The sequence below is a fragment of the Chelonia mydas genome, chromosome 4 (genome assembly GCF_015237465.2).
Source record: "Chelonia mydas isolate rCheMyd1 chromosome 4, rCheMyd1.pri.v2, whole genome shotgun sequence".
NCBI classification, from domain to species: domain Eukaryota; kingdom Metazoa; phylum Chordata; order Testudines; family Cheloniidae; genus Chelonia; species Chelonia mydas.
The window spans coordinates 29,612,371-29,639,698 of record NC_057852.1 but is presented as its reverse complement, the minus strand read 5'-3'; the positions used below and the strand labels follow the sequence as shown (position 1 = coordinate 29,639,698).

Genomic DNA, 27,328 nt, shown 5'->3' with positions numbered 1-27,328 from the left:
AAAAATTCAGTGAATTCCTATGGATTCCAGTTGGCCACCTAAGATTTTGAGTGTTTTTGTTTTTTTTATTGGTCACGAAGACAACTGTTCCTCCAGATGAAACCAACAGAGACCAGAAAGCAGCATGGAGCTATTCAGGCATTCTAGCAGCATCCAGTAAAATTGCCATTGGAGTGACAGGCAACCTGTCTGAAGTAAAATAATTAACTTTGGTCAGACCATGTGCCTCACTTAACTAGCTTTCAGACCACAACAAAAGATAGAGGAGAGATTAGTAAGACTGGGACTTCTCTGCTTGGAAAAGAGACAACTAAAGGGGGATATGATAGAGGTCTATAAGATCATGACTGGTGTGGAGAAAGTAAATACGGAAGTGTTGTTGTTTACTTCTCATAACACAAGAACTAGGGGTCACCAAATGAAATTAATAGGCATCAGGTTTAAAACAAACAAAAGGAAGTATTTCTTCACATGACACACAGTCAACCTGTGGAACTCTTGGCCAGAGGATGTTGTGAAGGCCAAGACTGTATCTAGTTCTTTTTTGAACCCTGTTATATTCATGGAGGATAGGTCCCTCAATGGCTATTAGTCTGGGCCGGGATGGGCCAGGATGGTGTCCCTAGCCTCTGTTTGCCAGAAGCTGGGAATCTGCAGTGGGATGGATCATTTGATGATTACTTGCTCTATTCATTTCTGCTGAAGCACCTGGCATTGGCCACTATCAGAAGACAGAATACTGGGCTAGGTAGATCTTTGGTCTGACCCGGTATGGTCATTCTTATGTATCATTGATCCCATCTAACAGATGTAGGGACTTTCCTGAACCCATAAAGGCAGTCAGTGTCAGAGTGTACATTAAAATTAGGAATTCCTACATTCCACTCTCATGCTCAGAACACTAGATCACCCAGTCCTCTCAGTTCAGAAGCTTATCTGAGCCAAAGAATAAATAATTGGGATTGGGTGTGTAGCAATAGATGTCAAGGAGATAATCAGAAAAATAGTACAGTTATAAGTACATTATCATTTTTAAATCATTGCTTTCTCACATGCCATTCAGTGCTCTAGATTCCTCTAGTCTGCTTCCACTGATGTTGAAAAGATTTAAAGGTCACTCTGCACTTTGGTGGCTTAGGCTCTGTAAGCAGAGAGATACAAAAAAAACCCAAAGTACCAATATCGTTTGTTATGTACCTACATTTTTTTCCACTCTATTGTGCATTTGTCACTTACCTATGACGGTATGGAGAATGTTATAATGATTGTGTTGGCACTCATTTCAGATCTTGCATAACTCAGTTGTGGCTTCACAGCTTGTGAATAATTGGACTGTCTCCATTTCATATTGATAAAAGCTTTAGAGTACACCACACAATCATGTATACTTTCTATATAATCAAGTCATCCACCACATACATACAGCCATCTGTGTATGGACTATGACTGCACACAATAGCACTACACAGAATTTACACTTTCCACAATAGTTTAAGAGACTGTAGAAGGACACCATGTATGAATGGAACTGCAATGGGAATTTAGCAGTGGAATTTGATCAGCATGATAGATAGCTCTGGTTATCACAAAAATGTGAATTCTCATATCTCTGATAACTTCATTAGTTGCTTTGATGTAATAGTCCAGATCCTACCTTTCTTACCCACCCAAAATTCCCAGAGATGTGAATTTTGGGAAGGCACAAATGCAGGATGAACCCCAAGATATTTTGTAAAGTATTCCTGCTAGTCCTCATCTGGAGTAAATCAGCGTAGATTAATTGAAGTCAATGGAACTATATGAATTTATACCAGCTATGAACCTGGATTTATTCATTGAATCACAAGATTTAATAAACCACTTTAACTGGTAAATTGGATTGTAACATTTGCCCCCTTCACATAAATATAATCAACTTTTCTTCACCTTTTCATTGCTCAGCAGACAATCGTATGTCTTGCTAGCCTGAAACAAAAGGCCTGTCAGATACACAGCCGAGTTTTCTAGCTGAATGCGCTTTGACCCATAATTGGTGGATCTCTGTTCAAATCTCCTGGTTGCTAAAGTAGTCATACCATCTGAGCCTGTCCATTATTTTTCAGATGCTGGCCCTTGAAACCCATCAACCTCCTCTGTCCAATCTTTTCTGTCTGCCAAGTGCCTGTTTGGTATGAACTTGTTGACAAAACACTGGTGCAGTCCAGCTTCTATTTAATGTTTGACTGATTTTTTTTCCTACTGCAGGAGCTCAGTGACCATGGCTGGACCACACTGCTTGCTTTCCCAAACTTTGCGTTTATTTCCCCTAAGCTCTTGCCATCTGTTGTGCTCAGCTGCCCAAATACGTAAAATTTTCCATCTCTTACAGCTTCTCGGCTGCAAACGTTATCTGTTCCCTCAATCTTTCCAGCCTTCATCAAGTTCTCTGTGACCAATTCATCTTTTCAGTAATATGGCTCACAACACGTCGCGTTACTACAAGCAGACGTATTGACACTGGCATATTGCTGAGGATCAATAGACACAAAATTCATCATATAGAATTTCAGATACTAGTTAGAGGGCAACCAGTCTGGACAACAGACTAATGCATTATGTTCTGTGCATGTGTGTTCCTTATTGGTCTGTCTTACCTATCACTTACACCTGCCTTATTGAAGGGAAGCTCAGTGTTGCAACCCCAAGTGTTCAAGTACCTTAACTCATGCCCCCCCCAAAATCATGCAATTGGCTTCAAACTAATGAGATTTTAAACAATATAAAATCCGGGGTTCTTCTGTTTTTTTGAGTCAAGTGTTTGCATATTCAAGCTTTTCCCTGAAGACTTAATTTTTTAAATAGTAAATGAAAGCTGATATTTTCACACAATAACATGGCCCCATAAGCTAAAAAAAAATCAAACATCAGGTGACTCACAATAAATCATTAGATGCGGCAACTCTGGTAGCTACACTGGGGTAGATTCTTCTCTCACGTATGTTTGTGTAACTCCACTGACTTCCACACAGTTACTCCTGATTTACACTAGAGTAAGTGAGAGAAGAATGCCCTATGTTTTCATACAGTATACATAATTTATAATGGGAGTAAGTACCCATTAAGTATACTAAAGTGTTCAACTCTTGGAATGCACTTGTTTGGTCTTACTGTACCAAACTCGTATAACTTCTTAAAGAGGAGGAAAAAGAGTGGGTTTATGGGCAGTGGTAATAGAGAACTGAATATGTACACAGTAAAACAGGTGTTGCTGACTAATGTTGCAGGCCTACTTAACTCTTTTTGGGCATATCCTCCCTGCAAAATTGCAAGATCATCCTGAGGTTGTTTTTGGGTGGCTTTGACCAGTAATTCTCTTTGAAAGAGAATGAATCATCTAATGGCAGCTCTAGCTTGATTGTGTGAGATTGCTTTTTCCCTTCGATTTGAAACATATTACAAAATAGAAATGTGGCCTAGAAAAAGATATAAAAGCTTGTGTTCCGTGCAATCAGATGCTTATAAAAACAGAACAGGGACACTGTGTAGAATCCTGGCAGATACTAATTCTAAAGTTATATGCACAAGGCCAGGTTATTCATTGGCAGACCTTGCTTCACAAAGTCAGTTTCCCAGGAGGTATTTTCCCCATTCTTCGTTTATTTCTCTCCCTGTGTTGATTTATAGCGGAGGGGGAGGCTGAGAGAAGCTGGCAGCAGAATGAAGACATGAGTATTGCTTACATGTAGATTCCCAAGGGCTCCCATCAAACCTAAAAAAGAAACAGTGGAAGAGGATGTGGCTGACTTCTCACATGCTGTGCAAACTATATCCTGCCTGTGGCTAGGCCAAATCTTTCACATGTCTTTAAAGCCTTTTAAAAAAATTAAATACAGGGGAGGTAAAGTATGAAACTTTCTATATTCTCACCCAGACCCTGCCACCATGGGACATAAATAAAAAATTCTTAGATGATATAATGCTTTGGCATCCCTTCTCCACTATATATATACACATATACACTGTACACACTTGAGCCACTAAGTATCTCTTCTTTTAAATCTAGCATTCTTCAGTGGGACTACTGCTGTCAGTGCAATGTTAGAAGAAGAAAGCCTCACTGTATGTCAAGTCGTTTTTTGCTTCTCCAATGTGATCTGGCTGTTTGTCCCACAAAGCAGAGGTATTCTGCTGCTGCTGTATTAAACTTTTCTGAAATGTCTTCATATCCCATTATGTAGTGTAACAGAGTGTGAAATAACCTCTTGACACTTGCTTTAGTTTTGTCAAGTTCTGTTTACAAATTCAAAAGGACCTGACATAAATAGCTGTCAACACTTACTTATTGCTGCTGCGACTCACTCCACCTCGAGAGTTTTGGTACGCAGCAAGTAGAAAAACATCAGCATTAAAATCTTATCTCAAAACCTGGAGTAATTGTTCAGCTCCTTTTCAATTAGCTTGCACAGTAAATCTAATCATGTCACTTAAGATGCCAATGCTTGGTTGCCAGAACAGCTGTGGAAGGATACCACCCCATTAGCTTGTGGCCCTGCACCAACAGCCATGATTCAGACAGCACTGACACATGACACTGTTGTAAAAAGGCTTTTCTTTTCCTTTAAATTACCACTACAGATAGGTAAAGCTTTCCTTGCCTGGGAGAAGGCAGCAAAAAGGAAAGAACATTAGTGAAAATAAAAAGCTGGCTTTTTTCATCCCCGTGTTTCCGTCATACATGTGTAAATCTCTGCTGTGTCATGAAATTTCCTGAAAGTCAACAGAAAAATACTTTTTTGGATAATGTAAAAGGGTGTCTATCCCATTTAAAGGGTAGTGAGGACTAGGGTCATCCTACCGCTGATCATGATACAGCCCCTTTAAGGTTACAGCAATTTTGGAGCAGACAGAGGACTTAGGGAGTGGCAGAGGCAGATGGTGGGGCAGAGAAAGTAATCCTGGTGTAACAGTTAGTGGCTGGGTGGAAAAATCCAAGCTACTGTTCCTCAGACCAGGACCCTGATAGGGTAAGGTGGGACAAGGCTCCTCTCTCTCAGCCAAGTGGGACCAATTCTGGCTAGGAGACAGTATATAGTCCGCCTCCTCTCTTGTAATGGGATAGATACTAGTAGGAGAAGGACTACTGCTTTCTGACATCATCCAACCCAGGAGGAAAGCAGTGAGATGGTGTGACCTGGCCTTCAGGTGGTGAGGATGATTGGAAGAATGCACCTCAGCAGAGATGCTGGGCAGGCAGGCCAGGGGTAGGAGGAAGGACTTTGTTATGAAGGTGTTTTGAATTCTGTTTGAAAGGCTGGTGGCAGTCTGGGTGAACTTGGGGGGCAGTAATTTAAAGGGGCCAGCTGGAAGAAGCTGGCTTAGGGCTGCAAGCCTGCTTGAATCATAGTACACCCCCAAGGAGGACTGTGGGGGGCCCTGAACCAGCGGGAGGAAGTGTGTGAGTCCAAGGACAAAGGGAGGCTCTGTGGAGCAGGACTGGATACTGGTGAGCTGTGGGAGCCTGCCTGAACCATAACACAGCCACAATGAGGAGAGCTGTGGAATTCCTTAACCAAAGGAGGGGGAGTTTAGACCAGAGCAGGAAGAAAACCCAGAGGAAAGACTGTCCGGAGAGGCCAGGGCTGCAGTGGGACTAGCAGAGCTCCCAGACCCAGAAGGAACTGGAGAACCTGAAGTCCTGGAGTAAGAGATGAGTTGGAAGACCCAAGAGGGATGGGGTTGGGCCTGAGGCCCAATGGAGACTATATTTTGTAAAGATTTAATAAATTAGACCCTAAGAAGAGGATTGTTACGTTAAATATGCTAGACCATTGTTAAGAGATCCAGGAGGAAACTGAGAGTGGGCTGTCTGCAGGGTCATGCTATGCCATAAGGGAGTATGATCTGGGATGGCATCGTGCTTCATAACTTTAAATCCCTGTATGTTGGTTTTGGGGCCAAAGTGGTGCAGATTCTAATGAAGTCCATGTCCAGTTTCAGTAGGGGTGTGTGTGACTACACATACTTAACAATTCGCATTAATATGGAACATTGATATACTAATGTACAGATAGCATTTTTCACCCAAAGAACCCAACAATTATTACAACTGGATTCAAATTATGATCTAGATGCTGGCTGCCTTGACATGGGAAAGAAAAAGCTCGGGACTCGCCTCCTCTTGTGCACTGATGTGGTGGATAACTAGGATACTGGTATTTCTACTCCTTCCAAGGAGGAAGACTAGACCAGAGACTTCCCTCCACCCCACTAAGGCTGACTGTCAGAGGTATAGCAACAATGAACAGGAATCTCTTACTCATTTGAAACAGCAGGGAGCTTCATGTAGACAAAATGTGATTTCCCGGTTGAATTAAGCCAGGAATGTAGGACTAACACCTATTTGCATGAAAAGTGCATGCAATTTTTATGACCACAAGGGGGATCTCAGTTTTACATCTCATCTAAAAGGCAGCAACATGGTTCCTGCAGCATTACTTCAGTGCTGACTTGGAAAGAAGAGTGACAGCTTCTGAATTGCCAAGGCCACTGACTGCAGTGACAGTGTTCTACCCAGGGTTTTAAAAAGTACATAAAATTAATTCAGCTTTGTGCATGTGCAACTCTGCTGAAATTTATGGTTTAAATTAAGGTCTGGGGTGAACCAATGGCTTCAAAACTTTATACCAAGGCTGAATGGGGCCCAGGCTCTTTGATAAAGCATAAGATAAAATGTTTTATTACTATGATTATGGCCAGGTTCCGTATGGCAAGAATATTCAGTTGCTTAATGGCCAACATTCACCCATCAGTCAAACAGATAATTGGCAAGAACCTAGCCTAGCACCAACAGACCAGGAGAAGTGACCTGGACTCACTTCACAAGCAGATGTCCTACTGTTGCAGGGCCATAAGACAGAGAGGTCCATTGTTTTACTGTTAGCTGTTTGTCACCCAGCTTCTCAAAAACACAATTCTGTATTGTCTCCACAGCGTGCACATTTTTCTTCCTTATACTTACTGAGCATGGAGCTGGGAAAAGGATTCACATGGTCAGCGGGAGGTGATGACAAGTTTGCTCCTGCATCAGATGAAATCTTTTGTTGGAGGAGGCAGTTACAAATGTGATATTCAGCTATCAGGTGTATGACTTGTATGGATGAAAAGCTGACATGTTGTCAATCTCCTTTTTGAAGACCAGGTTGTGCCTATTAGGCATGAGCCTATGACTGAGCTGAACCACGCTAGCATGAACCCTAGAAAGTGCTGGGTCGTGGCTCCCTGCCCATTTTGGGATGGCTTGCACTCCAGGGAGAAATTGCATCAGTTACATCTATAGTGGGTATATCTCCAACAGGTTACTTGAAGGGCGTTCCAGAAGGGAATTGTTGAAACAGTGTTGAAGATCACAGGCTTCAATGTTTCTGGAGCATTAGCATCCCCATCTTGTTCAACTACAAAAATGAAGCACTCTGTCTTTGGCCTTACATCTGCCTCTTTACTTTACAACTGTATGAAGCAGCAGAGTGTGTTCAGTGGAGTCCGAAGAGTTCATGGTCAAGGTTAAACCAGCCCATTGGAGAAGAGTGCTGCTAAAATAAATCTGAAAATATTTGTTCACATTTTACATCAATTTGCTTCGGCTGTGCTTGCACCACTTTAGGGTTCCTGTTTGCAAATATTCTTGTGCATATTCCAGCTTTACACATGTGAGTACATACAAAAAGCTAATCTGAAGTTTGAATGCTTGGATATTCAGCAAAAGTAAATTCAGAATTGCATAACTAACCGGTGAATGCAAATTTCAAATTGCCATTCAAATTTTATGCTTGAATGTACACTTCATAGCTTTTTAAGGCCCGGAGAGACCCTTAAGGTGATCGAGTCTAACCTTATGCACAAAATAAGCCAAGTATTCTTGCACTGAGCCCAATAACTTTTGGATGAAGTAAACAATATCTTTTGATAGATATCTAGACTTGCTTTAAATCTCCAAGTGATGGAGGACTTATTATATTACGTGGCAAGCTGTTCCTCGCTGTTAAAAATGTGTTTTATCTCCAGTTTGAACTTTGCTGGCTTCAACTTCCAGGCATTGCATCTAGTAACTTGAAATCTGAAATGCATACTTTTAAATTACATAACTCATTTAATCAGGGAAACAAAACTATTCCTTATGATGTGGGAGTGGAGAAGACTGATGTGGCAATGTTTTGCTCTCCCTCTGCCCAGGTGACTCAAGATACAAGGCAAAGAAGAATCAGACTGAAAGTCTCTTGTCAAACACAACACTGCCTCCAAATAACCTGAAAAAGACATACCAGAAAGTCGCAGAAGCAATAGGAAATGGCCTGTCCTAAAGTACATTTTGACTTTTAAGAGTATGAAATAAAATAAATGAACAAAAAGAGAGGCATGTGCTGTGTTTGACTTTTTTCCAACAATTTCCATACACTAAAGATCCATACCCCTTTTTTCTCTTAGATTTGTGATTCAAAACTTGAAGACGCAAATCCACTTAATTCCATAGCAATTATCTTTTCTTCTTTCTCTTCTTCCATTTCAGTGTGAATTAAGGACCATACAAACTTTTTTACTGTATGTCCAGCTATTGCAATAACACGCATAAGCTGAATCTGTATGTAGTGGAGTTTAGATACCTAAAACTTCCAATGTTGCCTCAACTAAATTTCCACTGATGACCTAAGACAGGATTTAAACCCAGGACTTGAGAGTTAAAAGTTTAGAGCCTTAGTATTCTAATATTTACCATCTGGTCCTACCCAATTAACTTTGTCCTCCATTGCTATTATTTCTTCCCATTGATCTTACAATTATTGCCAAACCTCAGCAGTTTCTGGAGTGATATTGTACAGCTTGTCTGGGAAGTCTCAATGCTGATGGAAGCTGGCTGCTGTGTGTGTGTTGCTGTTGGCAGGAATTATAGATTTAGAACTGCAATCAAAAATTGAGTTTTTATTTAGGAAAATCAGGAGATTTTTTTTAAACCTCAAACCTCTTTATTGGAGAGCTGCATAATCAGATTCTAGTTGGGCATATATTTGGGTGGATGCTTCAAAGGCAGAGTCAAAGGCAACTCAAATATCCTCCTACTAGGAAAGTTGGACTCCACTTGAGAGAAGGCAGTTTAGAATTAAGAGACTCTGGAATGTATTGGAAAGTGCTTCTGGATACTCCGAGCATATGTGCAGGGAATGTCCTAAAATGGCAGAGTTGTAGGAAAGAATTTTTGGAAAATGTGTTCACAGGGCCCTCCCTATTTCTGTCAATTTCTGCCTGCTGCGAGCTATTACTGAACTGAGAAAGGGATTAAAAAAATAAAGAATAAAAAAAAGTTAAATGTGGCTCAGTACATCTTTAATGACAGCCAAAGTACCACTGTACTAGAAATCTGAGATTGTTCCGCTAGAAAGAGACAATATACAGTGTTACAGGAGATAATCCTACATATTAAGGGGAGACTACGTGACCTACTGTAACAGGACTTTTCTGTAATATTCTTCTCTGTGCTTCAGCGGTGGGAGAAGAGCCAAAACAATCAGATCGCAGGGGGTGTAGGGGAAGAGTGTCTGCTCTGCTTGCTTTCCTCCTACCTCTGGCTCCTATCCAGAGCTCTATAGTATTGGGCATCCATAAGTTTTGAAGATGCAGGAGTAGGAAGGCAAAGACCAGGACAGGCGCAGCCATTCTCCATTGTGTATTCCCTGGGCTCAGTTGTGGCTATCAGAGTGACTATATGATCAAGTGTTAATTCAGACACACATTCTCTTGCATAGCTCCTACAGCACAACTGTACGGGGAGTGAGACAATGGCAGCATGACGGTGCTACCCAGGGTAATGGAGTGCGCAAGGTGATTGTGCAGAAAAACTCCCATTCTGCAGGGATGGAGTAGAAATGAGTTTCAAATCATAGTTTCCCTCCTCTTCTATGGGATGCAATATTTCCGAGATTCTATGATGCACATCCTCCACTGATATAAATGGTCATAGTTCCAGTGACTTCAATGGAGTTATAATAATTTACACTAAGTGGAGTTTCTGCTTAGTATCTTTAACAGAAGCATCCTGTTATGAATAATCATATCCAATTACAAATTAACTATTTTGGAGACTATTTGGGGACTTTTTCTAGATTACATTAGTGGTTCTTGGGTTTTACCTTTTTTGTTATAAACTTCTTCTTCCCTCCCTTTGTTTCTTATCCACTTTCTCCTGTTTTCAATCCCTTAGAATTTTATTTAATGATACATGTAAAGCAGAGTTCCTTCTTTTCCTTTATTGAAGTCATAAGCAATTTTGCAAATTTCTTTTAACATTTTCCCAGGCTGGGGATACTTGTGTTTACATAAAAGTCAATAAAAATATTGCAAAAGAAAATACATTTTAACAAAACTTTATATTAAGGTATATTTTAAAGTTATTTCTTGTTGTTTTAAAATCAACAAAATTTGATTTGTATGGCAGGCACTGTAGACTCTTAAATCCATCTTTTAAACACATTCTCTAACTAACCAATATTTTACAAAAGGTTTTGTTACAGCATCCTGTGAAATATGGATTCAGCTTTTATTATTAATAGGTTTTAACATGCTTCTGTCATTACAGAAAGCTGTCATTACAGCTGCATATAGTACTAATTAATATTTTTTTATTTTTGACATCGTCTTGCTACTTAATTCAAAACCTGCCTCCTTGTACAGATATTCTTCGACAAGAATTAAATTCACCCCTGTGCAGAAGGTCAGCATGAGGCCAAAGCACCATTTAAATCCTATTTAGCCCTTACACCAAAGACTTAAATGGGACTTATTTGGTATATGGCCTTGTATTTGCCCTCTGCACAAGGGTGAAATTCATCCTGGCTGAACTGTAGAGGGATTCACAACATCCTTTTGGAAGACAACCAGCAAGAAGCGAGTACACGTTGGAATACTTGTGAACTCAAGGAAGGGATAGAGAAATATTTCTGTCTTAGTCAGAAAGCAGTGTGATTAGCTCCTCCTAACTAGCGTTGTGTATTAGAAATGGTAAGACAGTGAGAATGGCTGGTTGAAATATACTGTGTAAAGATGGTTAGTGCAGTGCAGGAGAATGAGGCTATTTATAGGATGAATGTGCAGTCCACCAATAAAATGTTTTATTTTTTTAAAAAAACGTACCCACTGAATGCTTTTCAACTGTGCTGGTTGGCTGTTTTATGAACAGTTCTAATCCTACTGGATTGTATGAACCACTGGATAAATTTTTTAATAACTCAGTCTAGGGGGAAAGATTTATGTGTGTGTTGATGTGCTGAATGTCTCTAAGTAAGCACAGAACACTGAAGGGGGAGGAAAATAGTGAGCAGGTCATGGGATTCTTAGATTAAATACAAGACGCTGAAAACCATTTGAAAAAGCTGTTTGATTGAAGGACAAGTTCTCTGGCATGCCTGGGGATTTAGATTTTTAAATGAAATCTACTGTTGTTGTTGTTGTTGAGATATTGACATCCTGATCCTGAAGCTGTTTTGCATGGGAAGACCACTACACCTGCACAGAGTCCCACTGAAGTCATTGGAGATTTCCCAGGGCGTTCCAGGGTTTGCAAAGAGCAGTTTTTGTTGGAGCCTAAATTTGCATTAGTTGTTTAGAGTTTGTGGTCACTTAGCTGTCTGATTCTCATTTACACTGAGGCATTTTACCTCACTCTGGCAATATAAAGGGGCTTTAAAGTGAGTGTAAATGTAACTTACACCTTTTTTAAGGCCCCTTTGGGTGTAAATGAAAATCAGGACCTGAAATACATAAATTACAAACTACCAGTATTGAAAACTGATGATTTTTTTAAATGTCCTCACTAAGCCAACATGTGCAAGTTACAGAGCAATTATATTCATTAAAACTCCTTAGATTTTTATGGTAATCTTCAGGCTTCAGTGCTTTGCTTTGTAAATATGAGTATTTTATGGCTGCAGTCAGAGATCAGGTTGTTCTGTCCTTTCTTCCATTACAAAGTTCTTTGGAAAAGGCATACCATGGGAGATCACTTAGCAGAATGCACATTCTATTCTGTTGCTCCTTTTCATACTCACTCTGATTCTCTAAATAATAAATCATAGGACACATTTTGTGCTTGGTTAGAGGTGTGTTGTGTTATTTTGCAACTAAATTGAACTTTTGAATGTTTGTTCCTTAGGTATTAACTTATTTTGATTAATCATCTCACTTCTGACACCCATTATGGTCTGCTGTTACTATTGAGGCTGGAGTTGGCGGTGAGGACATCTGAATAAATCATTTCTTCCAGGATATGTTCCACACACATTACCCTGAAATTAGTGGGATTTCATCTATATTTCTTTCTGGCTTTAAAGCCAGCAAACATAAATAATTTATTGCATGTTAATAAAACCAACTAAACCTCCCTTCCTTGGAAAAAAACACATCCAAACTTTTCAGTTTGTTGTAGGCTCTTAGATCACAGCATTGCTGGGAGAGGGGGATTGGGGGGGAATAGAAAAGCATTTTGGGTAATGTGCACATTAAGCAACCCACTTTATTTCAGAATTCTTGCAGCTGTTGCCACACCAAGCAGTTTTTAACACTGCAGTGGGATTAAGTCAGACCATGTACTGGAAAGTTTATAATACAAAGTTATGTCCCCAAACTTATTTCCTTCTTGCAAGTATTGTCTGTTTCTCTCTCAACACATGTCTGCTAGCCATCATGGTTGCTCCTTTCTATAAAAATAATCCCATTTATTTTTTTACTTACTGATTCCTGGAAGGCTTTATTATTCATTTAGATGATAATACTTCAAAACCCCTTCAGAAATTCTGTGGCCCTTACAGACGCCAAAATCCCACTGAAATCAGTGCCTGATTAAGGATTGCAGGATTTGATCCTTGGGGAATGCTAACTATTCTTGACAAGATTGTGGCTTTAAGCCACTGTTTGCACTGGGGAAAGACCGTAGTGGCAGCCACCTGGAGGTTTTCTCCTTAATGCTTTTGGAAGCACAGACCTAAGCAGCCCTTGCTGTTTAATAGCCCTTTTACTGCTCCGCAGACCAGTAAAGGGAGGCAGTATGTTGCCTTTCCTTCTCTGTGGGATCTTAGTGCTGCTGTCTGCACCAAACTTCCCCATTCTTGGCACAGCAAAGCCTGGTCTACCCATACTTTCCCACTGGTTTAACTAAAGATGTGATTTATTTTTTAAACCCATTTAGTTAAATAGGTGCAACTTTCTGTGTGAACACTTAAACTGATTTAAACCTGGCTTATATTGGTTTAGCTTGCATTCATAAACTTATAGGGGCAAACCAAATGTCTATAACCAGTTTTAAACTGATAGGTGTTCACATAGGGGTTTGCAGTGGTTTGTTTAAACCAGTGCATATGTGTGTGCCAGGAGAGTTCAAGGATGGAGATTTTGCCTGACTTCTGTGCAGTGAGAAAGTTCCTTGCACATTTCCCCTCAACTTTGCACACCCGTCTAGGCTAGAGACCCAATTTAGGGATATGTTTTACACTAGAGATTTATTCAAGTTGCAGCTATTCATTCACTTCACATGACTACACTCAGAGCTTCTTTTGGTCAAGAATTGGTTTTATCGAGTCCAACTCTCCCAACAGGGCATAGTGGGGTTATTTTAAAAACGGTCACTCTTGGAATATTTTTCTTTCACATGTCTTCCCTTCTCTGATTATTCCTTGGTTTCTTTCAAATGTTGTCTATCCCGTTCCGTATGGTCACATACAATGAGTACATATTGCCCATGGCACTCCTACGACTATTATTACTCTTTTGCACTGTTTCAGCAACACAGTTCCAAGTTAGCCTACATTCCTTCCATGGCTTTCCCTTCTGATGCTGTTGCTTTCATTCTGTCCTCAATATTGACACAGTTCCATTATTATACCCTTAGGCCCTCTGTACAGTATCCGGTTCTTTATTTAAACTATTGCCTGCATTTGTGTGAAATTCACCCTTATGCACAGGGCCCCACTATGCCATAAGCAGCACTTAAACTCCACTAGAAGATTTAGGGCCAAATTCAGGGCCCACATAAGTAGCTGAGCCAGATGCCTGACACATGCAAGCAAGGGGTAAATCCTCCCACAGGTCATGGAGAAACTACGAGCTGCCAAGACTACTTCAGTACAATGGCTGAAGTAGCCACAAGAGGTGCTTATGAAGCCTCTACTACGGGAATGGGAAAGATGTGAGGACATGCATACTGGGACTTGCCATGTGGCCATATGGCAGAGTGGGTATCCATGCCCACACATTTCCTGCATGCCCTTCATCCAGCTCTCCTTTGTGCAGTGGAGCAGTACTAGTTTGCTTGACAAGTCCCCCACCCCATATTTGTGGAAGACAATTGGTTTCGCTTGTTAATGAGGGACTCAAGGGGTGTATGGGACTTTGTGCAGGCCCATTGCTCTGAAATAAATCTTACCCTATAGGCCTTAAACAAGATAGAAGGTAGAACCTCACAAACTTTGCCTGAAATATATAGACTATGGGTTCTCAACCTAATTATCATGATCCTCCTCCTTCCTCCCATATTGTTAAAGGGGAGTGAGGCATCATAGTTCAGGGCAGCTGCACCTGTATTTCTCTTTAGTGGCCCAGCAAGGGAACCCATTCTCAGCCTTCCAGTTCCCCAGCTGTTGCCTTTCTGGGTGAAGACCCACATCTCACTGCCTTCTGCCTGGGGTATGTCCATGCTGCTCAGTTCCCTGCCTTCACTGCACATTTCCCAGCACAGACAGGTTGCCCAAGGACACCTGCTTGCTTTCTCTTAAGAGATGCTTAACAGGTGTAATTTCTACAATTATAAGGTACCACACAGTTCTTTGTATGCCAGCCTACTTTATTAAAAGAACCTACATGTATTAGTATGCTAATAAGCTTACCACAGATAACCCCGACCCTAACATGGATTCTGGCAGTAGCAGTCCATCAATCCTCCCACCTCAGAACAAGGACTCAGTCAGTCTAACCCAATCCTAAGGCTTGGGGCCCTCCATGCACCCTGGGTCCTGCTAAACCAGGAAGAAGGCCTTGCACTAGTTTAAAACCAAACTATTCATCCAAAAATCCTTTCTTTGTCTATTGGTCCCTGGAGAATTCAGTTTGAACTGGCATATACATTTGTCTCTCCAGGGAGGTGGCTTCAAAGTGTTGATCATGGAGGAAGCACATTAGCATCCCCCCACCCTGCTAGAGAAGGTACATACAATGCTACAACACCAAATAAACAACTGCATTTTTAATACAATGTACCCCAAAGGTATTAAGACTAATTCAGTAATGTTTACCTTCTTTCCATAACGTTGTTAAGTATAGTAGGGGATATTGTCAGTCTGTCACATGGGCATCTGGTCAAGTGAGAAGGATCTTAGTTCTGGTCTGGAACTAAGGTGTCCCAATATGGAAAAGTCTGAGGATCACTTATGTAGACAGAAAACAGCATGTCCCTATGAGCGATAATCAATAGCTATTATGCAACTCTTACTGCCAAAATAACAGTAAATCTTACCAAAAACCAGTAGAAAGTTATTTATTTAAAATCCATGTTATGATCAAAATGAAGCAGAGAAAAGAGTCTTACATCTCCCTCCTTTTCATAGCATGGCGTTGAAACTATCGGGAGCGCTTGCAACTGAACTGAAGTAATATCCAAACAGAAACAAGTCACAAGGTCACGGCCTTGCTGCACCTCCTTGATAGAGCAGTCATGCATTTTAGCCCTGCCATGCTTGTATCACATTGTGTAGCAAGATGATAGATCTGGTAAATGAGGTTTTTACTTACTTTTATGCTATGAAATATGAATGTTGTGACTTTTAAAAAAATACCAGAAAACTGAAATTGCCCATTGGAAGGGAAGATCAAACTTATGCAGCGGCAGCATAAACAAACACCCCTACTGAGTGGATGAAAATGGGGCATGGGGATGGGGGGAACATAGTAAGGTCAAAACCATAGAAATAAAAGAAGAAAAGATTTAAAAAAAAACAAAAAACTTTAGCAGTTTCTAGAAGTGCTATAGGCATATAGGGTACTATTTTACCCTGAATTTCATCACACAGAATTTCATCACACAGCAGTGGCAATCATGTATCTTTGTTATGAAATAAGACCTAATTTTAGTCTCATGGGCAAAGCCTGAGTAATGGGATTTGCCTGTGTATAGTAAGTATAGGCTGGGAGGACTGATTCCTACCTCCCAATGAGGCCTTCCAAGTAGAACCCAGGACATACATGCACGGAGCCCAAAATGACAATTGTGGATATGGGCAGCATGACTTGACTGACTTATGCCTTTCTGTTCCATGAGGAATGTAGGGCCTTCACCACTGCTTTCCATCTTTGATGGTCTCTTGCTGCCATCTTAGCTTCTTCCCGTGTCATTTTGATAGCTTTCAATCCAAAATAATGATGCTCCCCACTTCATGAAGTTGTTGCCCAGGAGATCTGTGCTGTGCATGAACCCACTGACCACACTACATTCCTAACATACTTCTCCCTCCCTCTTCCAGAACAGAATGCTGCCAGAGTCCTACTCTGGAGCACAGAGGTAGCTGTGGAATCTACTGCATTGGTAGCCTTATGCATCCTGTTTGTAGCTTGAGGATTTGCTCAATCAAAGAGTAACAGAAGGAACATAGTTGTGTTTGAACATTTTGTACTGTTTGGGCACTGACTTCATTTTATTAAATCACAATAGTAGCTACTCCCACAACTACTGTTGCTATCCCAACAAGCTAAAAATCCATGCTGTAGTTCGCATTTGCCACTGTGGCACTCTGCACCCCAAAGCAATACCCTGGAACCCCCATATTCAGCACTGTCATATAATTATGATATGTTTTGTACAAAGTATGCCTTGTGAGGTATCATTTTGAAAGTCTTGATCTGTTGAACATTAGTATCCTGTTGGATTGTTTGAGCTATCATATGACAAGTCATGAAGTTTTGCTATGTGTATGTTACTGAAATAATGTTGTGTGGTTGGCAATACCCACAGCTAGCCTTTCCGGTGCAACAATGGAGTAGCCAGACATGCTGATGGCCCATTAAAGGGAATCCACACTCCCCAGCGACCATCCCAGAAGACTTCTAAGAGAGAGAATGTAGACAATGGAGAACATTTGATCAATGGGACCCCCACGTCACAAGCATAGATCTTTCCAGCAACCTGGAAGAAACTATAAAAGAAGGGGAAGTGACATCATGACTTGGCCTCACTCCCCCCACAACTCAACACCTGGAAACACATCTGGAGGACAAAGATTTTAAACTGGGAAGGGTGGCCCTGTGTGGAGGAGAGTTCCAGCCTATGTATTGAAGATCTGTGACCCATTTGTACCATCTATCAGGGTGAGACACTGCTTGATTCAAATCCTGTCTAGTTTATAGAACTCAAATGTTATTTCTTAGGTAACCAACTTTGGTATCTACGCTTACTACTTATAATCACTTAAAATCTATCTTTCTGTAGTTAATAAATCTGTTTTATATTTTACCTAAAACAGTGGGTTTTGGTTTAAGTGCTTGGGAAATCTCAGCTCAATTGACAAAGGTTAGTGTGTGTCCTCTCCACAGGTAATAAACTTACACTGGTCATGCTTCTGACTAGGGCAAGACAGTGTATTTCAGGGGTGCAAGACTGGGGAGCTGGGGGAAATTGGCTGGAGCCTCTTTATTGTTGGTTCATGAGTGGCTGGGACAAGCATTCATGTAACGCAGTTGGCTGTGTCCCTGGCTGTGGATGTCTGTGTACGTGCAGTACCTGCCACAGGTTTATAGCTTGTCACAGCATCACCGCGTGAGAGGGATATCCCAGGATGGTGGGACAGAGGGCTCAGCGGTCCCACAGTTCAGGTTGCACCCAGGGAACCCCGTCACAGTCACCCTTTTTATATTGTCTTTCTTTAGTGCAGTGAATGTATATCTCACATTCTCACAGCTATGGGTTAATAGCAACCAACAAAGTTTAGCTTCAAAAACAGCAAACAAATCAAAGAATGGTAATTCACTCACATGAATTATGTGCCACAGCCACACATATGGCTTCCTCTTGCACAGACTGTACAGGTTCTTTTGCTTTGTCAACCAAGGCATTCTTCTTCTACAAGTAGTGCTCTATCCCCGTCACTATAGCATCCTTAAAAAACAGCAACAAAGAAAACAGATTTAAAAAACAAGCAAACAACCCACCAAAATCACAGTATAGCATGGTGCAAAAGAGGGGCAGGCATCTGGGATTGTCTACACATGGAGTTATTCAGGGACAGTTACTCTTATATAACTTCATGGGTAAACATTCTTATTCAGGAATAAGATTGTCTTGTTTCTGTTTAGCTTAACCCACTGCATTACACTAAATAGGAATAAGGCACGGGAAATTTCACATGGTCTGTCCCAAAAGGGAGCAAACCCCTGCACCTCTAAGAGCAGACAGCGTATGTGGGGGTCCTATGCTTGCTCAAGGTCTCAGTGAGAGAGGTGTAGAATGGTGTCCTTTCCCTTTGAGGTGTGTTATCTAGGGCTGTGATTAGGTGCCTTCAAGGAAGAAGTCTAAAGATCAAGACAACATGAGCAGTTGGAGCAAGGGTGCAGGTGTCAGACAGTCCTACTGCTGGCTTCCACATGGAAAAATGACACACTATTGAAAACTATTAATAGTAGCACTGGATATGTTCCTTCCCCTTTCTGAATGAATTAAGCCAGAGCTGTTGTACTGGCATCAATAAATAAACAACTTGCAGCAGGTGCTACCAGCTAGGCTGCCCCATTTCATTCCAGTCCAAGCAAACAGTCAGCCAGTTGTGGGGATGTTAAAGTGTTAGGAGATAATAGTGGCTCTGGTTCAAGCACCAAGTCTATTAAGGAAGGAGATTACTACTCCAATTATAGGACCGGTGGACGTGAATAACTCTTTCTATGGAACAACGATGAGGGTTTCCTTACCAGCCAACAAAATTTGGCTAGCAAGTAAACAAAGTTCAGTGAACAGCTGCGCAATGTGTGCAGCATTGCTGATCCATTTACAGATCTTGCCACATGCCTATTGATTGACATACAGTAGGATGCAATTTAAGCATTATTATTTAATAATAATGACACATTTAAGCATTATTATTCCTGTCTTCCCTTTTTTCTCTTATTGTATTTTTTTTTTATATCTTCATCTCTGAAGGTTCTTAATACTGAGAAGTAAAAGAAAGAGGGTACAGGCATTTCTAGATTATTCTAGTAACACATTTTGGGTAGGAACCTTAGCAACATCAAGTTACCTGATTATCGGTAGTTGTTTTTTCTATTATTTTTTGTTCCAAAGCCAGTGAGATATTTTGACATTAAATCATTCTGTAACACAGACTCTCCTACAGTTAAATGCTGTCTTCTGTGCTTGTTATATGTGAAGGCCAGAAAACTAAATTCTTTTCACACAGTGGACAGAGGAAGGCCTTGCTGCTGCAATGGGCTTTGTGGAGGTGGATGGAGGATTAACTGGAATGATGCTACGTATGGGTACATGGGTTACAATGGTCCACCCATGTAAAACTCACTCCAGGGTGAGATTTTCAAAAGAGCTCAGCATCTATCAATTCCCACTAAGGACAATGGAAATTGCTAGGTGCTCAGTTTTTCAATTTCAGGGTAACTGCACCCCTAACCCCCCCCTTCGGAGTCCCCTCCAGGAATGTCTAGCCAGATCTCAGGACTCCACCAGTTACCTGGTCTCACTCCCTTCTGACTGGGCATTTTAAGGCTGCACAGCTCCCTACCTTATGTTGTGATATCCCCAGCAAGCCAGTTTGGACCCTAACAGCCAGTGCCTGTGCATTGCTTTCTCTCCGACTATGAACTGTATATTGCCAACAATTACAAGTTACAGAGAAAACATAAAAAACAATGAAAGTTCCTATACTCATGCTAAAATCTTAACAGAGGTCACCTATCAGCCTTATGGGGGCCCTAGTAGGCCAAAGTCTTTCTATCCCTTCTGCAACTGTTGGGACAGACAGTCCTGTCTGTGTTCTGGTTCAGAAAGAAGGGCCCTAGCCAGTTTAGACCCAGCCTTTCTATACCAGAAGCCCTTTCTCTGTCTGTTGGTCTCTGGAAAACCCAGTTTGAACCATTTTATACAAGCCTACCCAGGGGAGTGGAATCTCTCTGGAAGTGTTTACAACCTTAATCACCCTCCCTCCCCCACTGTTTTATAGTTCCTGGAGGCACTGTGGCAACCTCTCCCACCCCCAAATTGCATATGATCCCTGAGCAAGAGTGGTACATCAGCTATTAATAAACTTAATACAGTATGGTCCCCCAAAGATATTGCATGCAGTTGCAATATCTGTCATACTGAGCTCTTTTGAAAATCTGTGCATGTGTGATAATATCTCAAAAGGAAGTATGTGCACCCACTCTTTAAAGATTTTATAAGATTTGCATAACTTTTTATTTTTAATCAAGTCAAGGCAGATTAAGAAATATATGTCATGGTATTTCTTGAATTACAATGCCATCATCACAAAACAGAAACAAAAATATTGAGTCTGAAAATGATTTCTCTCTAGAAACTAAAACTATATAATTATATTTTGCATTCACAGTGGCCTCCATCTGAGGATCTCAAAATACTTTGTAATTTTAATGAATTAGGTATCCAGCACCCCTGGGAGATGTGCATTATTAGCCCCTTTACATACAATGTCCTGAAACTGAGGCACAGAGAGAGCCAGTGCTATCCCCTTGAGGGCCCGAAGCAGGAATATTTTTGGCCACCCAATACTAAAACAGGCAAGTTATTATAATAAAGAGCAAACGCCCCCCTCCCTTTAGCTGCTTGGGGCCAGAAGCAATTTGCTTATGCCTAGCACCAGCTCTGCACAGACATATCAAGTGACTTCCCCAGGATCACCTAACAAGTGCATGGCAGAGTCCATGGAACTTCTAGACCTATGCCTCACAAGACCATCCTTCCCCACCCCCATTATTACTTATTGAAATACTGTGTTTTTTGCTGTACAAAGCAGAGGAAAGGTAAAAGGACACACAGTATAATAATCTAATGTGCAGGATCTGCAATAGCTCTCACAGCTAGCTCAGCACCTCGGCATTTCCTGATTGTAAGGTTATTCCCCACTCTCCCAAACGCTACAGTGACTTTACTCTAATTAATTATACATTGGTTTGTTAAATGGCAGCCGCTAGTGAAAACCCATCCATCAACCTTCCGACTGGAAAGCTCCCATCCCAACCAGCCGAGGCCCCTCCCCCTGCCTTCGCAGAGAAGCACTACAAGCAAAGAAGGAAAAACACGGAAAAGCTACTGTCGGGAGCTTGGTTGATAAAGGCACCGGAGCAAGAGGAAACCTAACTGACGGCAGCCCCTGACCCCAAAGGGAAAGGGGCTGCAGCGGTGCATGGACGAGCCTGTCGTGTCTGTGCCTTGCTGCAAGAGACACACACGCAGGCGCGATCACCCTGGAGCTTTTCCTGTTGTGTAGCAGCAGCTACAGCGAGTGACAGGCGGAGGCCGCCCCCGCCAGCTAGTGACACACGCGCGCTTTCTCCCTGTTGTTGCTGCTGCTGCTGCTCTTGTGGCCTTGGGGTTTGTAAAATAAAAGGGGAGACGCCCCCCAACACCGCCGCTCTCCCGCTAACTCCTCGCCAGCCGCGGTGCAATAGCCGGGTGCAACTGAGAGCTTCCCTCCGGCCCACAGTCCTGCCCCACCTCTCCGCTCCCCAGGGCAAAGCTCACAAGGCGCTTTACTACTCTCCTCGCTGCTCAACCACGGCTGTGGAACGCTCCGGGGAGAATTCTACCCCCAGCGGCTGCTGTGCTCCCCCTCCCTTGCCCCCAATCCGGCTAATGGGGAGAGCCGTCAGAACACCTGGGAGGAGAGGCGGGCGGCAGTTACCTGACAGTGATTGGCAGCCCGGCCTGAGCCAATGGCTGCGAGGGAGAAGGAGCTGGGAGGGAGATGCGGGTGTAAGGCTAGGCGGTGAGGGTAGGTTGCGCCTTGGACCGTGTGCAGCTCAGTGGCTGTGTCTGTGTGAGTGGAAGGAGAGAGGAGGGGGAAGAGACGTATCCAGATCCAGTGCAGCAGCCGGAGGAGCTGGAGCAGCAGCCGTTCTGCTGCTGTGGGGGAAGGAAGCCCAGGGCTGCTGCATTTGTACCCTGATTATTTTTTTAAACTTATTTTTTTCTGGCTGCTTTTGCCTGTTATTTATGCAAAAAATATAAATAAGGAAGCGAGTGGCGTGATTGAGATAAATAATTAAGTAGAGGAGGAGGAGGAGGCGGCGGAGGAAGAAGGAGGAGGAGGAGAAGGAGAAGAAGGAAAGGAAAGGAAAGCAAAGCAAGCAGCAGGCAAGAGGGGCCGTAACTTTAACCACAGCCAAGGACCTAGAGACACTGACTGGCCGTTTGCTGCTGCAGCAGCCGTCTCAGCCTTGTGTCTGCGCTGTGTGAGGGAGAGAGCCCTTCCCTCCTGCCCCCGGCTGCTGGAAATGTCTGAGCATAAGGCAATTGATCCGAAGTTATCAACGACGGACAGGGTGGTGAAAGGTAAGTGCTGTGCCGTGCACAGACGGACACACACAGCCAGCTGTCTGCTTGCACTGCCCCGCCTCCATTTTTTCAAAATTTGGCTACCACCGTCCTCCAAGATCCTGTACGTCTCTCCCCCCTCCAAGGAACGGGGTCTGCCTATTTACTGTGGCTGCAGTTGCTAAATGGACGAGACGTGTTGGGAGGGGGGTGGAGGAGGCGGTGATTGGGGAGTGAATAGGGAGTAACTGCTGTGATAGATATAGGAAGTGGTGGCTGCTGGTCAGGGTTGTGTCTGGGGGTGGTAATTTGATTGATTGGTATCATTGCACTATTGACTCGGCGTTTGGGTTTGCTCGGGAGATCTCTCTGCCTAGGGCTACATTGCAGCATTTTCTCCCCCCTGCCTCCCCCTCTCTGCCTTCAGTGATTGCACAGGGCTCGCGCGAGAGAGAGGGGGAGCCCCAGCTTCCTTAGTTGCTGGAGTGTCTGAGGCAGAAGGGAGGGGAGGGACCAAAGCACAAGAGCCTGGCTCCCTCCCCTCCTCTGGCTACTTCTTCGGGCATTTCCCCCTCCCGCGCCTGATCCGAGCCCCTTTGGGTGGCTGGGTTCGCACGCAGACTCCGCTGTCTGTAGGCAGATCTTGTCACTGCCTTTCAGCTCCCCGCATGCATGAAAATGCCCGTAAATCCCCCGATCCTGACAGCTGGGGCTCTCCTTCCTCACCCGCCCCACTCCTCCCTCGCGTCGCTGACATATGTCCTCTCCCTTCCCTCTCTCAAACGTGCTGCTTGATGGGGGTGACACCTGGAGCCAGGGGTTGATTCACAGAGATCTCTATTCGGGCGGGGACGTTGCTTTAATGTGTAAGAGCCGGGGGTCCTTGATGGTCTATTTCTCCACTCTTCGAGAAGGAGAATCCACCGATCTCTCTCTCTGGATACACAGTACACACCGAGCCTATCCACCTAACCACCAGTGTTGGTGGGGTGAGGAAGAGCCTTTGCAGCAGCAGTGGGAAGTTCTTTTTTTTTTCTCTGGGCGATGCCATCTAGTCCAGTAGCCAAATGAATTTCGTTTAGGGAGGGGGACGTGACTCAAGAATGTGGAATATTTATCCAGGATCATCCTCTCTAGGAGATGAAAATGCATGTACTAGCTGCATAATACGTGCTGAACATTAAGCACAGTAGAAGGCAATCCAAGCCACTTCCCCCATCATGGTTATTGTTTATGGTTTGGCCTGGTTGAATGTGAAGTTATCCAACAGAGATACTGTGTGCCCTTGTATCTTTGCATGTGTGTGCACATATCTGCGTGTGGGTGTTTCCCACAAATGAGTATAATCTCGGTGACTTCGCTCCATTGTAAAAACATACATATACGTTCTATGAGCTTGAATGCTCCAGAGCCACTCATTTGCTGGGTGACATTTGTTGGGTGAAAACACATCTGAGAGTTGTCATTAGCCACACAAACACAGTGCACAGCAATAAAAGAATGTTTATTTCTGTATGGAACAAATGTGTGTGATTTTAATATATGTACAATGCTTACAGCAAATGTGCGTATTTCTGTGTATGTACTTAGGTGTAATACAGTGTATCCACCATAGGCTATAAACCTGTATTTATCTCCAGATTTTTTGGTGAAATACGGACCCCAAATGGGCTGTGAATGCTTCCAGAATCCAAGAAACTGAGAAAAAATTGGCTCTGTAGCGTGCACAATTTCATGTGTTTACTTGAGCATCAACCAAAACCAAACGTAAATCTTATTGAGAGATTCACCTCATTTAAATCTTTCTGTATTTTAATTTTCTGTTTTTTTTTCTGATTGTTTCATATCCGAGAGTTATTGGTTTTTTTTTTTTAAAAAGAAACTTGATTGTATGCACCATAGTAACAGAGTTTTAAAAAATGGAGTTTGCCTTTATCTTGTGAAATAAGAAATATTTGTTGCATGAGTTAGGCAATATTACATTGAATCATGGTCCTGAGACATCACACTGAAAGAGCAAGGATTTAAAAGTTTGTAATATATGACTATAGACTTTTCTGATACCCTTCAATTATAGATATCACAAACGTTTCATACATTACAAATATTTTGCATAATGTCTGGAGTACACTAGTAATTGGGGGTTGAATGAAGATTTCTTCTTAAATTTTGTGTTTGACTATGTGCAAAGGTAGGACCAAATTCTATGGACTTTACTCAGGGAAAAGTTAAATTCAGTGGATATTCTTTATGAGTAAGAACAGATGCAGGATTTGACTTATGATCTTTTTACTTAAATAAAATAAAATCATCTTTGCTTTTATGAATGCCGATAAATAAAATTGCTACTCCTGCATTTAATAATAGACTCCGTTACTGTTGTCTTTAAAGGTACTATAATAAGTCTGGGGTGGTGGTGTTTTTTTTTTTTTTTTAACACGGTGTGAGGTTTTAGTCTCATTATGACTCTTAACCTTAAATCACTCTTCACATTGTTACACTTCATTCTGTGTTAATAAGTATATAGGCTCCAAACTTCCCAGAAACACTATTTCCAAGATACCTTGATAGCACATATAGTTGGGATTTCTTACCTTTTTTTTTTTTTTTTTGTAGATTTTGTGAGCATTCAGTCCACCAAACATTTAAGATTTTATTTCTTTTATGAAGTATTCATTAAGAGGAATTGAAGGAAGGAACAGAAATTGACCTAAATCATGCTTAGAAGATTTATTCATTCATCTGGCCTGATAGTTGTTATATGTCAACATTTTGTAGTTAATATTTGGATTCATTTAACTGGATTCATTCTTTCATTAAACACCAAAATCCGGTTAAATGCTTAAATGCAGAACCTGGAGTGAGTAATGCACAGTGAACTCTTAATAGGAGTACTTTTATACTGTATCATATTCATTTTAAATTGCATTCGCTGAACTGCTTTTTTATTGTTTTAGAAGCATAAATGAAGAAAGATAGTAATGTAGCTTTTTTCACTTGTAATAACAAAACAAATGTGATTCTTAACTTAATTTAGTGCTGTAGGATCCCAGGTCCTGTATTACATTAGTCAAAGTTATAGTGTTTCTTTTTCATAGGTCATTATCTATATCTTCTTGAGAGGAAAAGCTGAATAGCCTTGCAATGGTAAAATTAATAAAAATCAAATATTAAAACACACATGGAGATAATCAGTGAGCCTTAAATTGTAACAAAGAAAAATGCATAATTATTTGAATCCTCTGGACCATGTTCAGATATAACCAGTGCAAACTGAGAGGGGTTTTTTTTTTTTTTAAATTCATAAATAAATAGTAAAATGGAACCTTATTTGGGGAAGAAACATTTTTTGGTCATGTATGTAGGCTTTAGATTTGATTAATTCTTCTGACTGCACAAGAAGCAGTGGGTTTACCGGTCAGGATCTGATAATTTACCTACTGCAGAGTTATAAGTTTAGTTTTGAAAGATCACAATTAGTCAACACATGACAGAAGATGTCTTGTTATATCAAGATCTCCAAGCTTTGTCTGAACCTTAGGTAGGGACTACTACATAACAGTTAGTGGAGGGTTTGAGGGGGTGAGAATTCTAGCAGCTTTAAACAGATTGCTATATTGCTGACACCTGTTGGGTGGGGTTTTTTCTTTTTTTTCCTAAAGATACTGCTAAAGAGAGTGACTTTAAAGATGAGAAATGACTTAAGTACAAGTAAGCATTTCATACCCTGCCACTCGCATGGAATCTTCTAGACTATCAAATTGATTTAACGTAAAGTAAAATGTCCTGTCTTTATCGCAGTACAGTTAGGTGTTACTGAATGCTCTGTGAGATCTTGGCTTTCTCCTGCCTGCATTATGTCATTTGTTCACAATGGCACCTGACAGCTTATTGAGTGAAATCTTAATACTCACATGTCCGAAATTACTGTACAGTGAGCAATATGAAGAAGTACTTCAAACCCATGTATTAAAATGGCAAATTTTCAAAAGCAAATTCACTTTTTTGTAAGAGTTGACAAAAGTGTATTCTTGGGAATGGTAGGGAAAGAGTATCCTGCATGTCAGTCTGAAGGATACTATTATACTTCAGTCAAGCAATGGTTACTCTACTTCTTTCTCCTTAATGATTCTGATGCAAAGAGGGTTAAGAACTTCTTGCAACTGTAACCTAGACAAGTCAGCTTTAGATTGTTGGAATTAACGTGATAATACTATTTTAAAATGTATTGTTCTGCAAACACCCATATGATTAGTTCAGTGGGATTATACATATGCCTAAAGCTGTGCACGAGCCTGAGTGTTTGCAGGATTGAGGCCCTTAAAACCTCAGTGTTGATGAAAGGTGCTGGCTTGAAAACCCTGTAGACTGAAGTCCTTCATGTGCCCGTAGAAAGGTATGACACAGATGCTGACAGGATAAGCTTCTCCATGTCACTCTCCTTATGAGCGTCTAGCCCACCCCTTGGGAAGAATATGTGGCTAATTATCCACACTAGTTTACCACTTGAAGCCTCTGAAACTTGCCAGTGGGGGTGTCAGTGTGCTAGGTTTGGCACTGGATTTCAAGTTTGGGATACCTGGCACTGGAAGCTGGGCTGAGAGTACTAACTCACTCCACAAAAGTCACAGAACAGTTTTCTGATGGCAACACCTTCTGATCACTTGGCAAGATCTGAACCAGTGACCTAGAAGGGAAAGGCTCTATATCACATTACCAGTCTTTTCAGAATGTTCTACATTGCATTACAGTCTCCTGAAATGCTTGTGTTTC

At 41.7% G+C, this 27,328-nt stretch overlaps 1 protein-coding gene and 2 long non-coding RNA genes across 7 annotated transcripts in view; 2 read left to right on the top strand and 1 right to left on the bottom strand.

Annotated features, from left to right (window-relative positions):
• Positions 1–8,028, top strand: part of LOC122465450 — a 30,097-nt gene extending 22,069 nt beyond the window's left edge. Inside the window, exon 5 of one of the 2 annotated variants that reach the window (XR_006290335.1) lies at positions 6,108–8,028. This is a non-coding gene — a long non-coding RNA (uncharacterized LOC122465450). Of the gene's footprint in view, positions 1–3,663; positions 3,693–6,107 lie in introns of those variants that run through there. The other variant, XR_006290336.1, reaches the window with a different exon arrangement.
• On the bottom strand, positions 673–21,872 carry LOC119566084. Of its 3 annotated transcripts, none has more exons than XR_005225094.2 (4): positions 21,737–21,872; positions 18,034–18,157; positions 15,306–15,464; positions 673–3,748 (listed from the first exon to the last, which is right to left on the bottom strand). It is a non-coding gene; the product is annotated as an uncharacterized LOC119566084 (long non-coding RNA). The 3 variants fall into 3 exon arrangements; XR_006290333.1 differs by lacking the exon at positions 673–3,748 and adding an exon at positions 8,001–8,282; XR_006290334.1 differs by lacking the exon at positions 673–3,748 and adding an exon at positions 10,261–12,080.
• A 584-nt stretch (positions 21,873–22,456) lies between these two features.
• PPP3CA (protein phosphatase 3 catalytic subunit alpha) overlaps positions 22,457–27,328 on the top strand; it is a 325,188-nt gene continuing 320,316 nt past the window's right edge. For both annotated transcript variants that reach the window (XM_027825437.3, XM_027825438.3), the window contains exon 1: positions 22,457–22,573. In XM_027825437.3, coding sequence (XP_027681238.1) covers positions 22,516–22,573 — 58 coding nt within the window. In that variant the 5' untranslated portion in view covers positions 22,457–22,515. The remainder of the gene's footprint in view (positions 22,574–27,328) is intronic.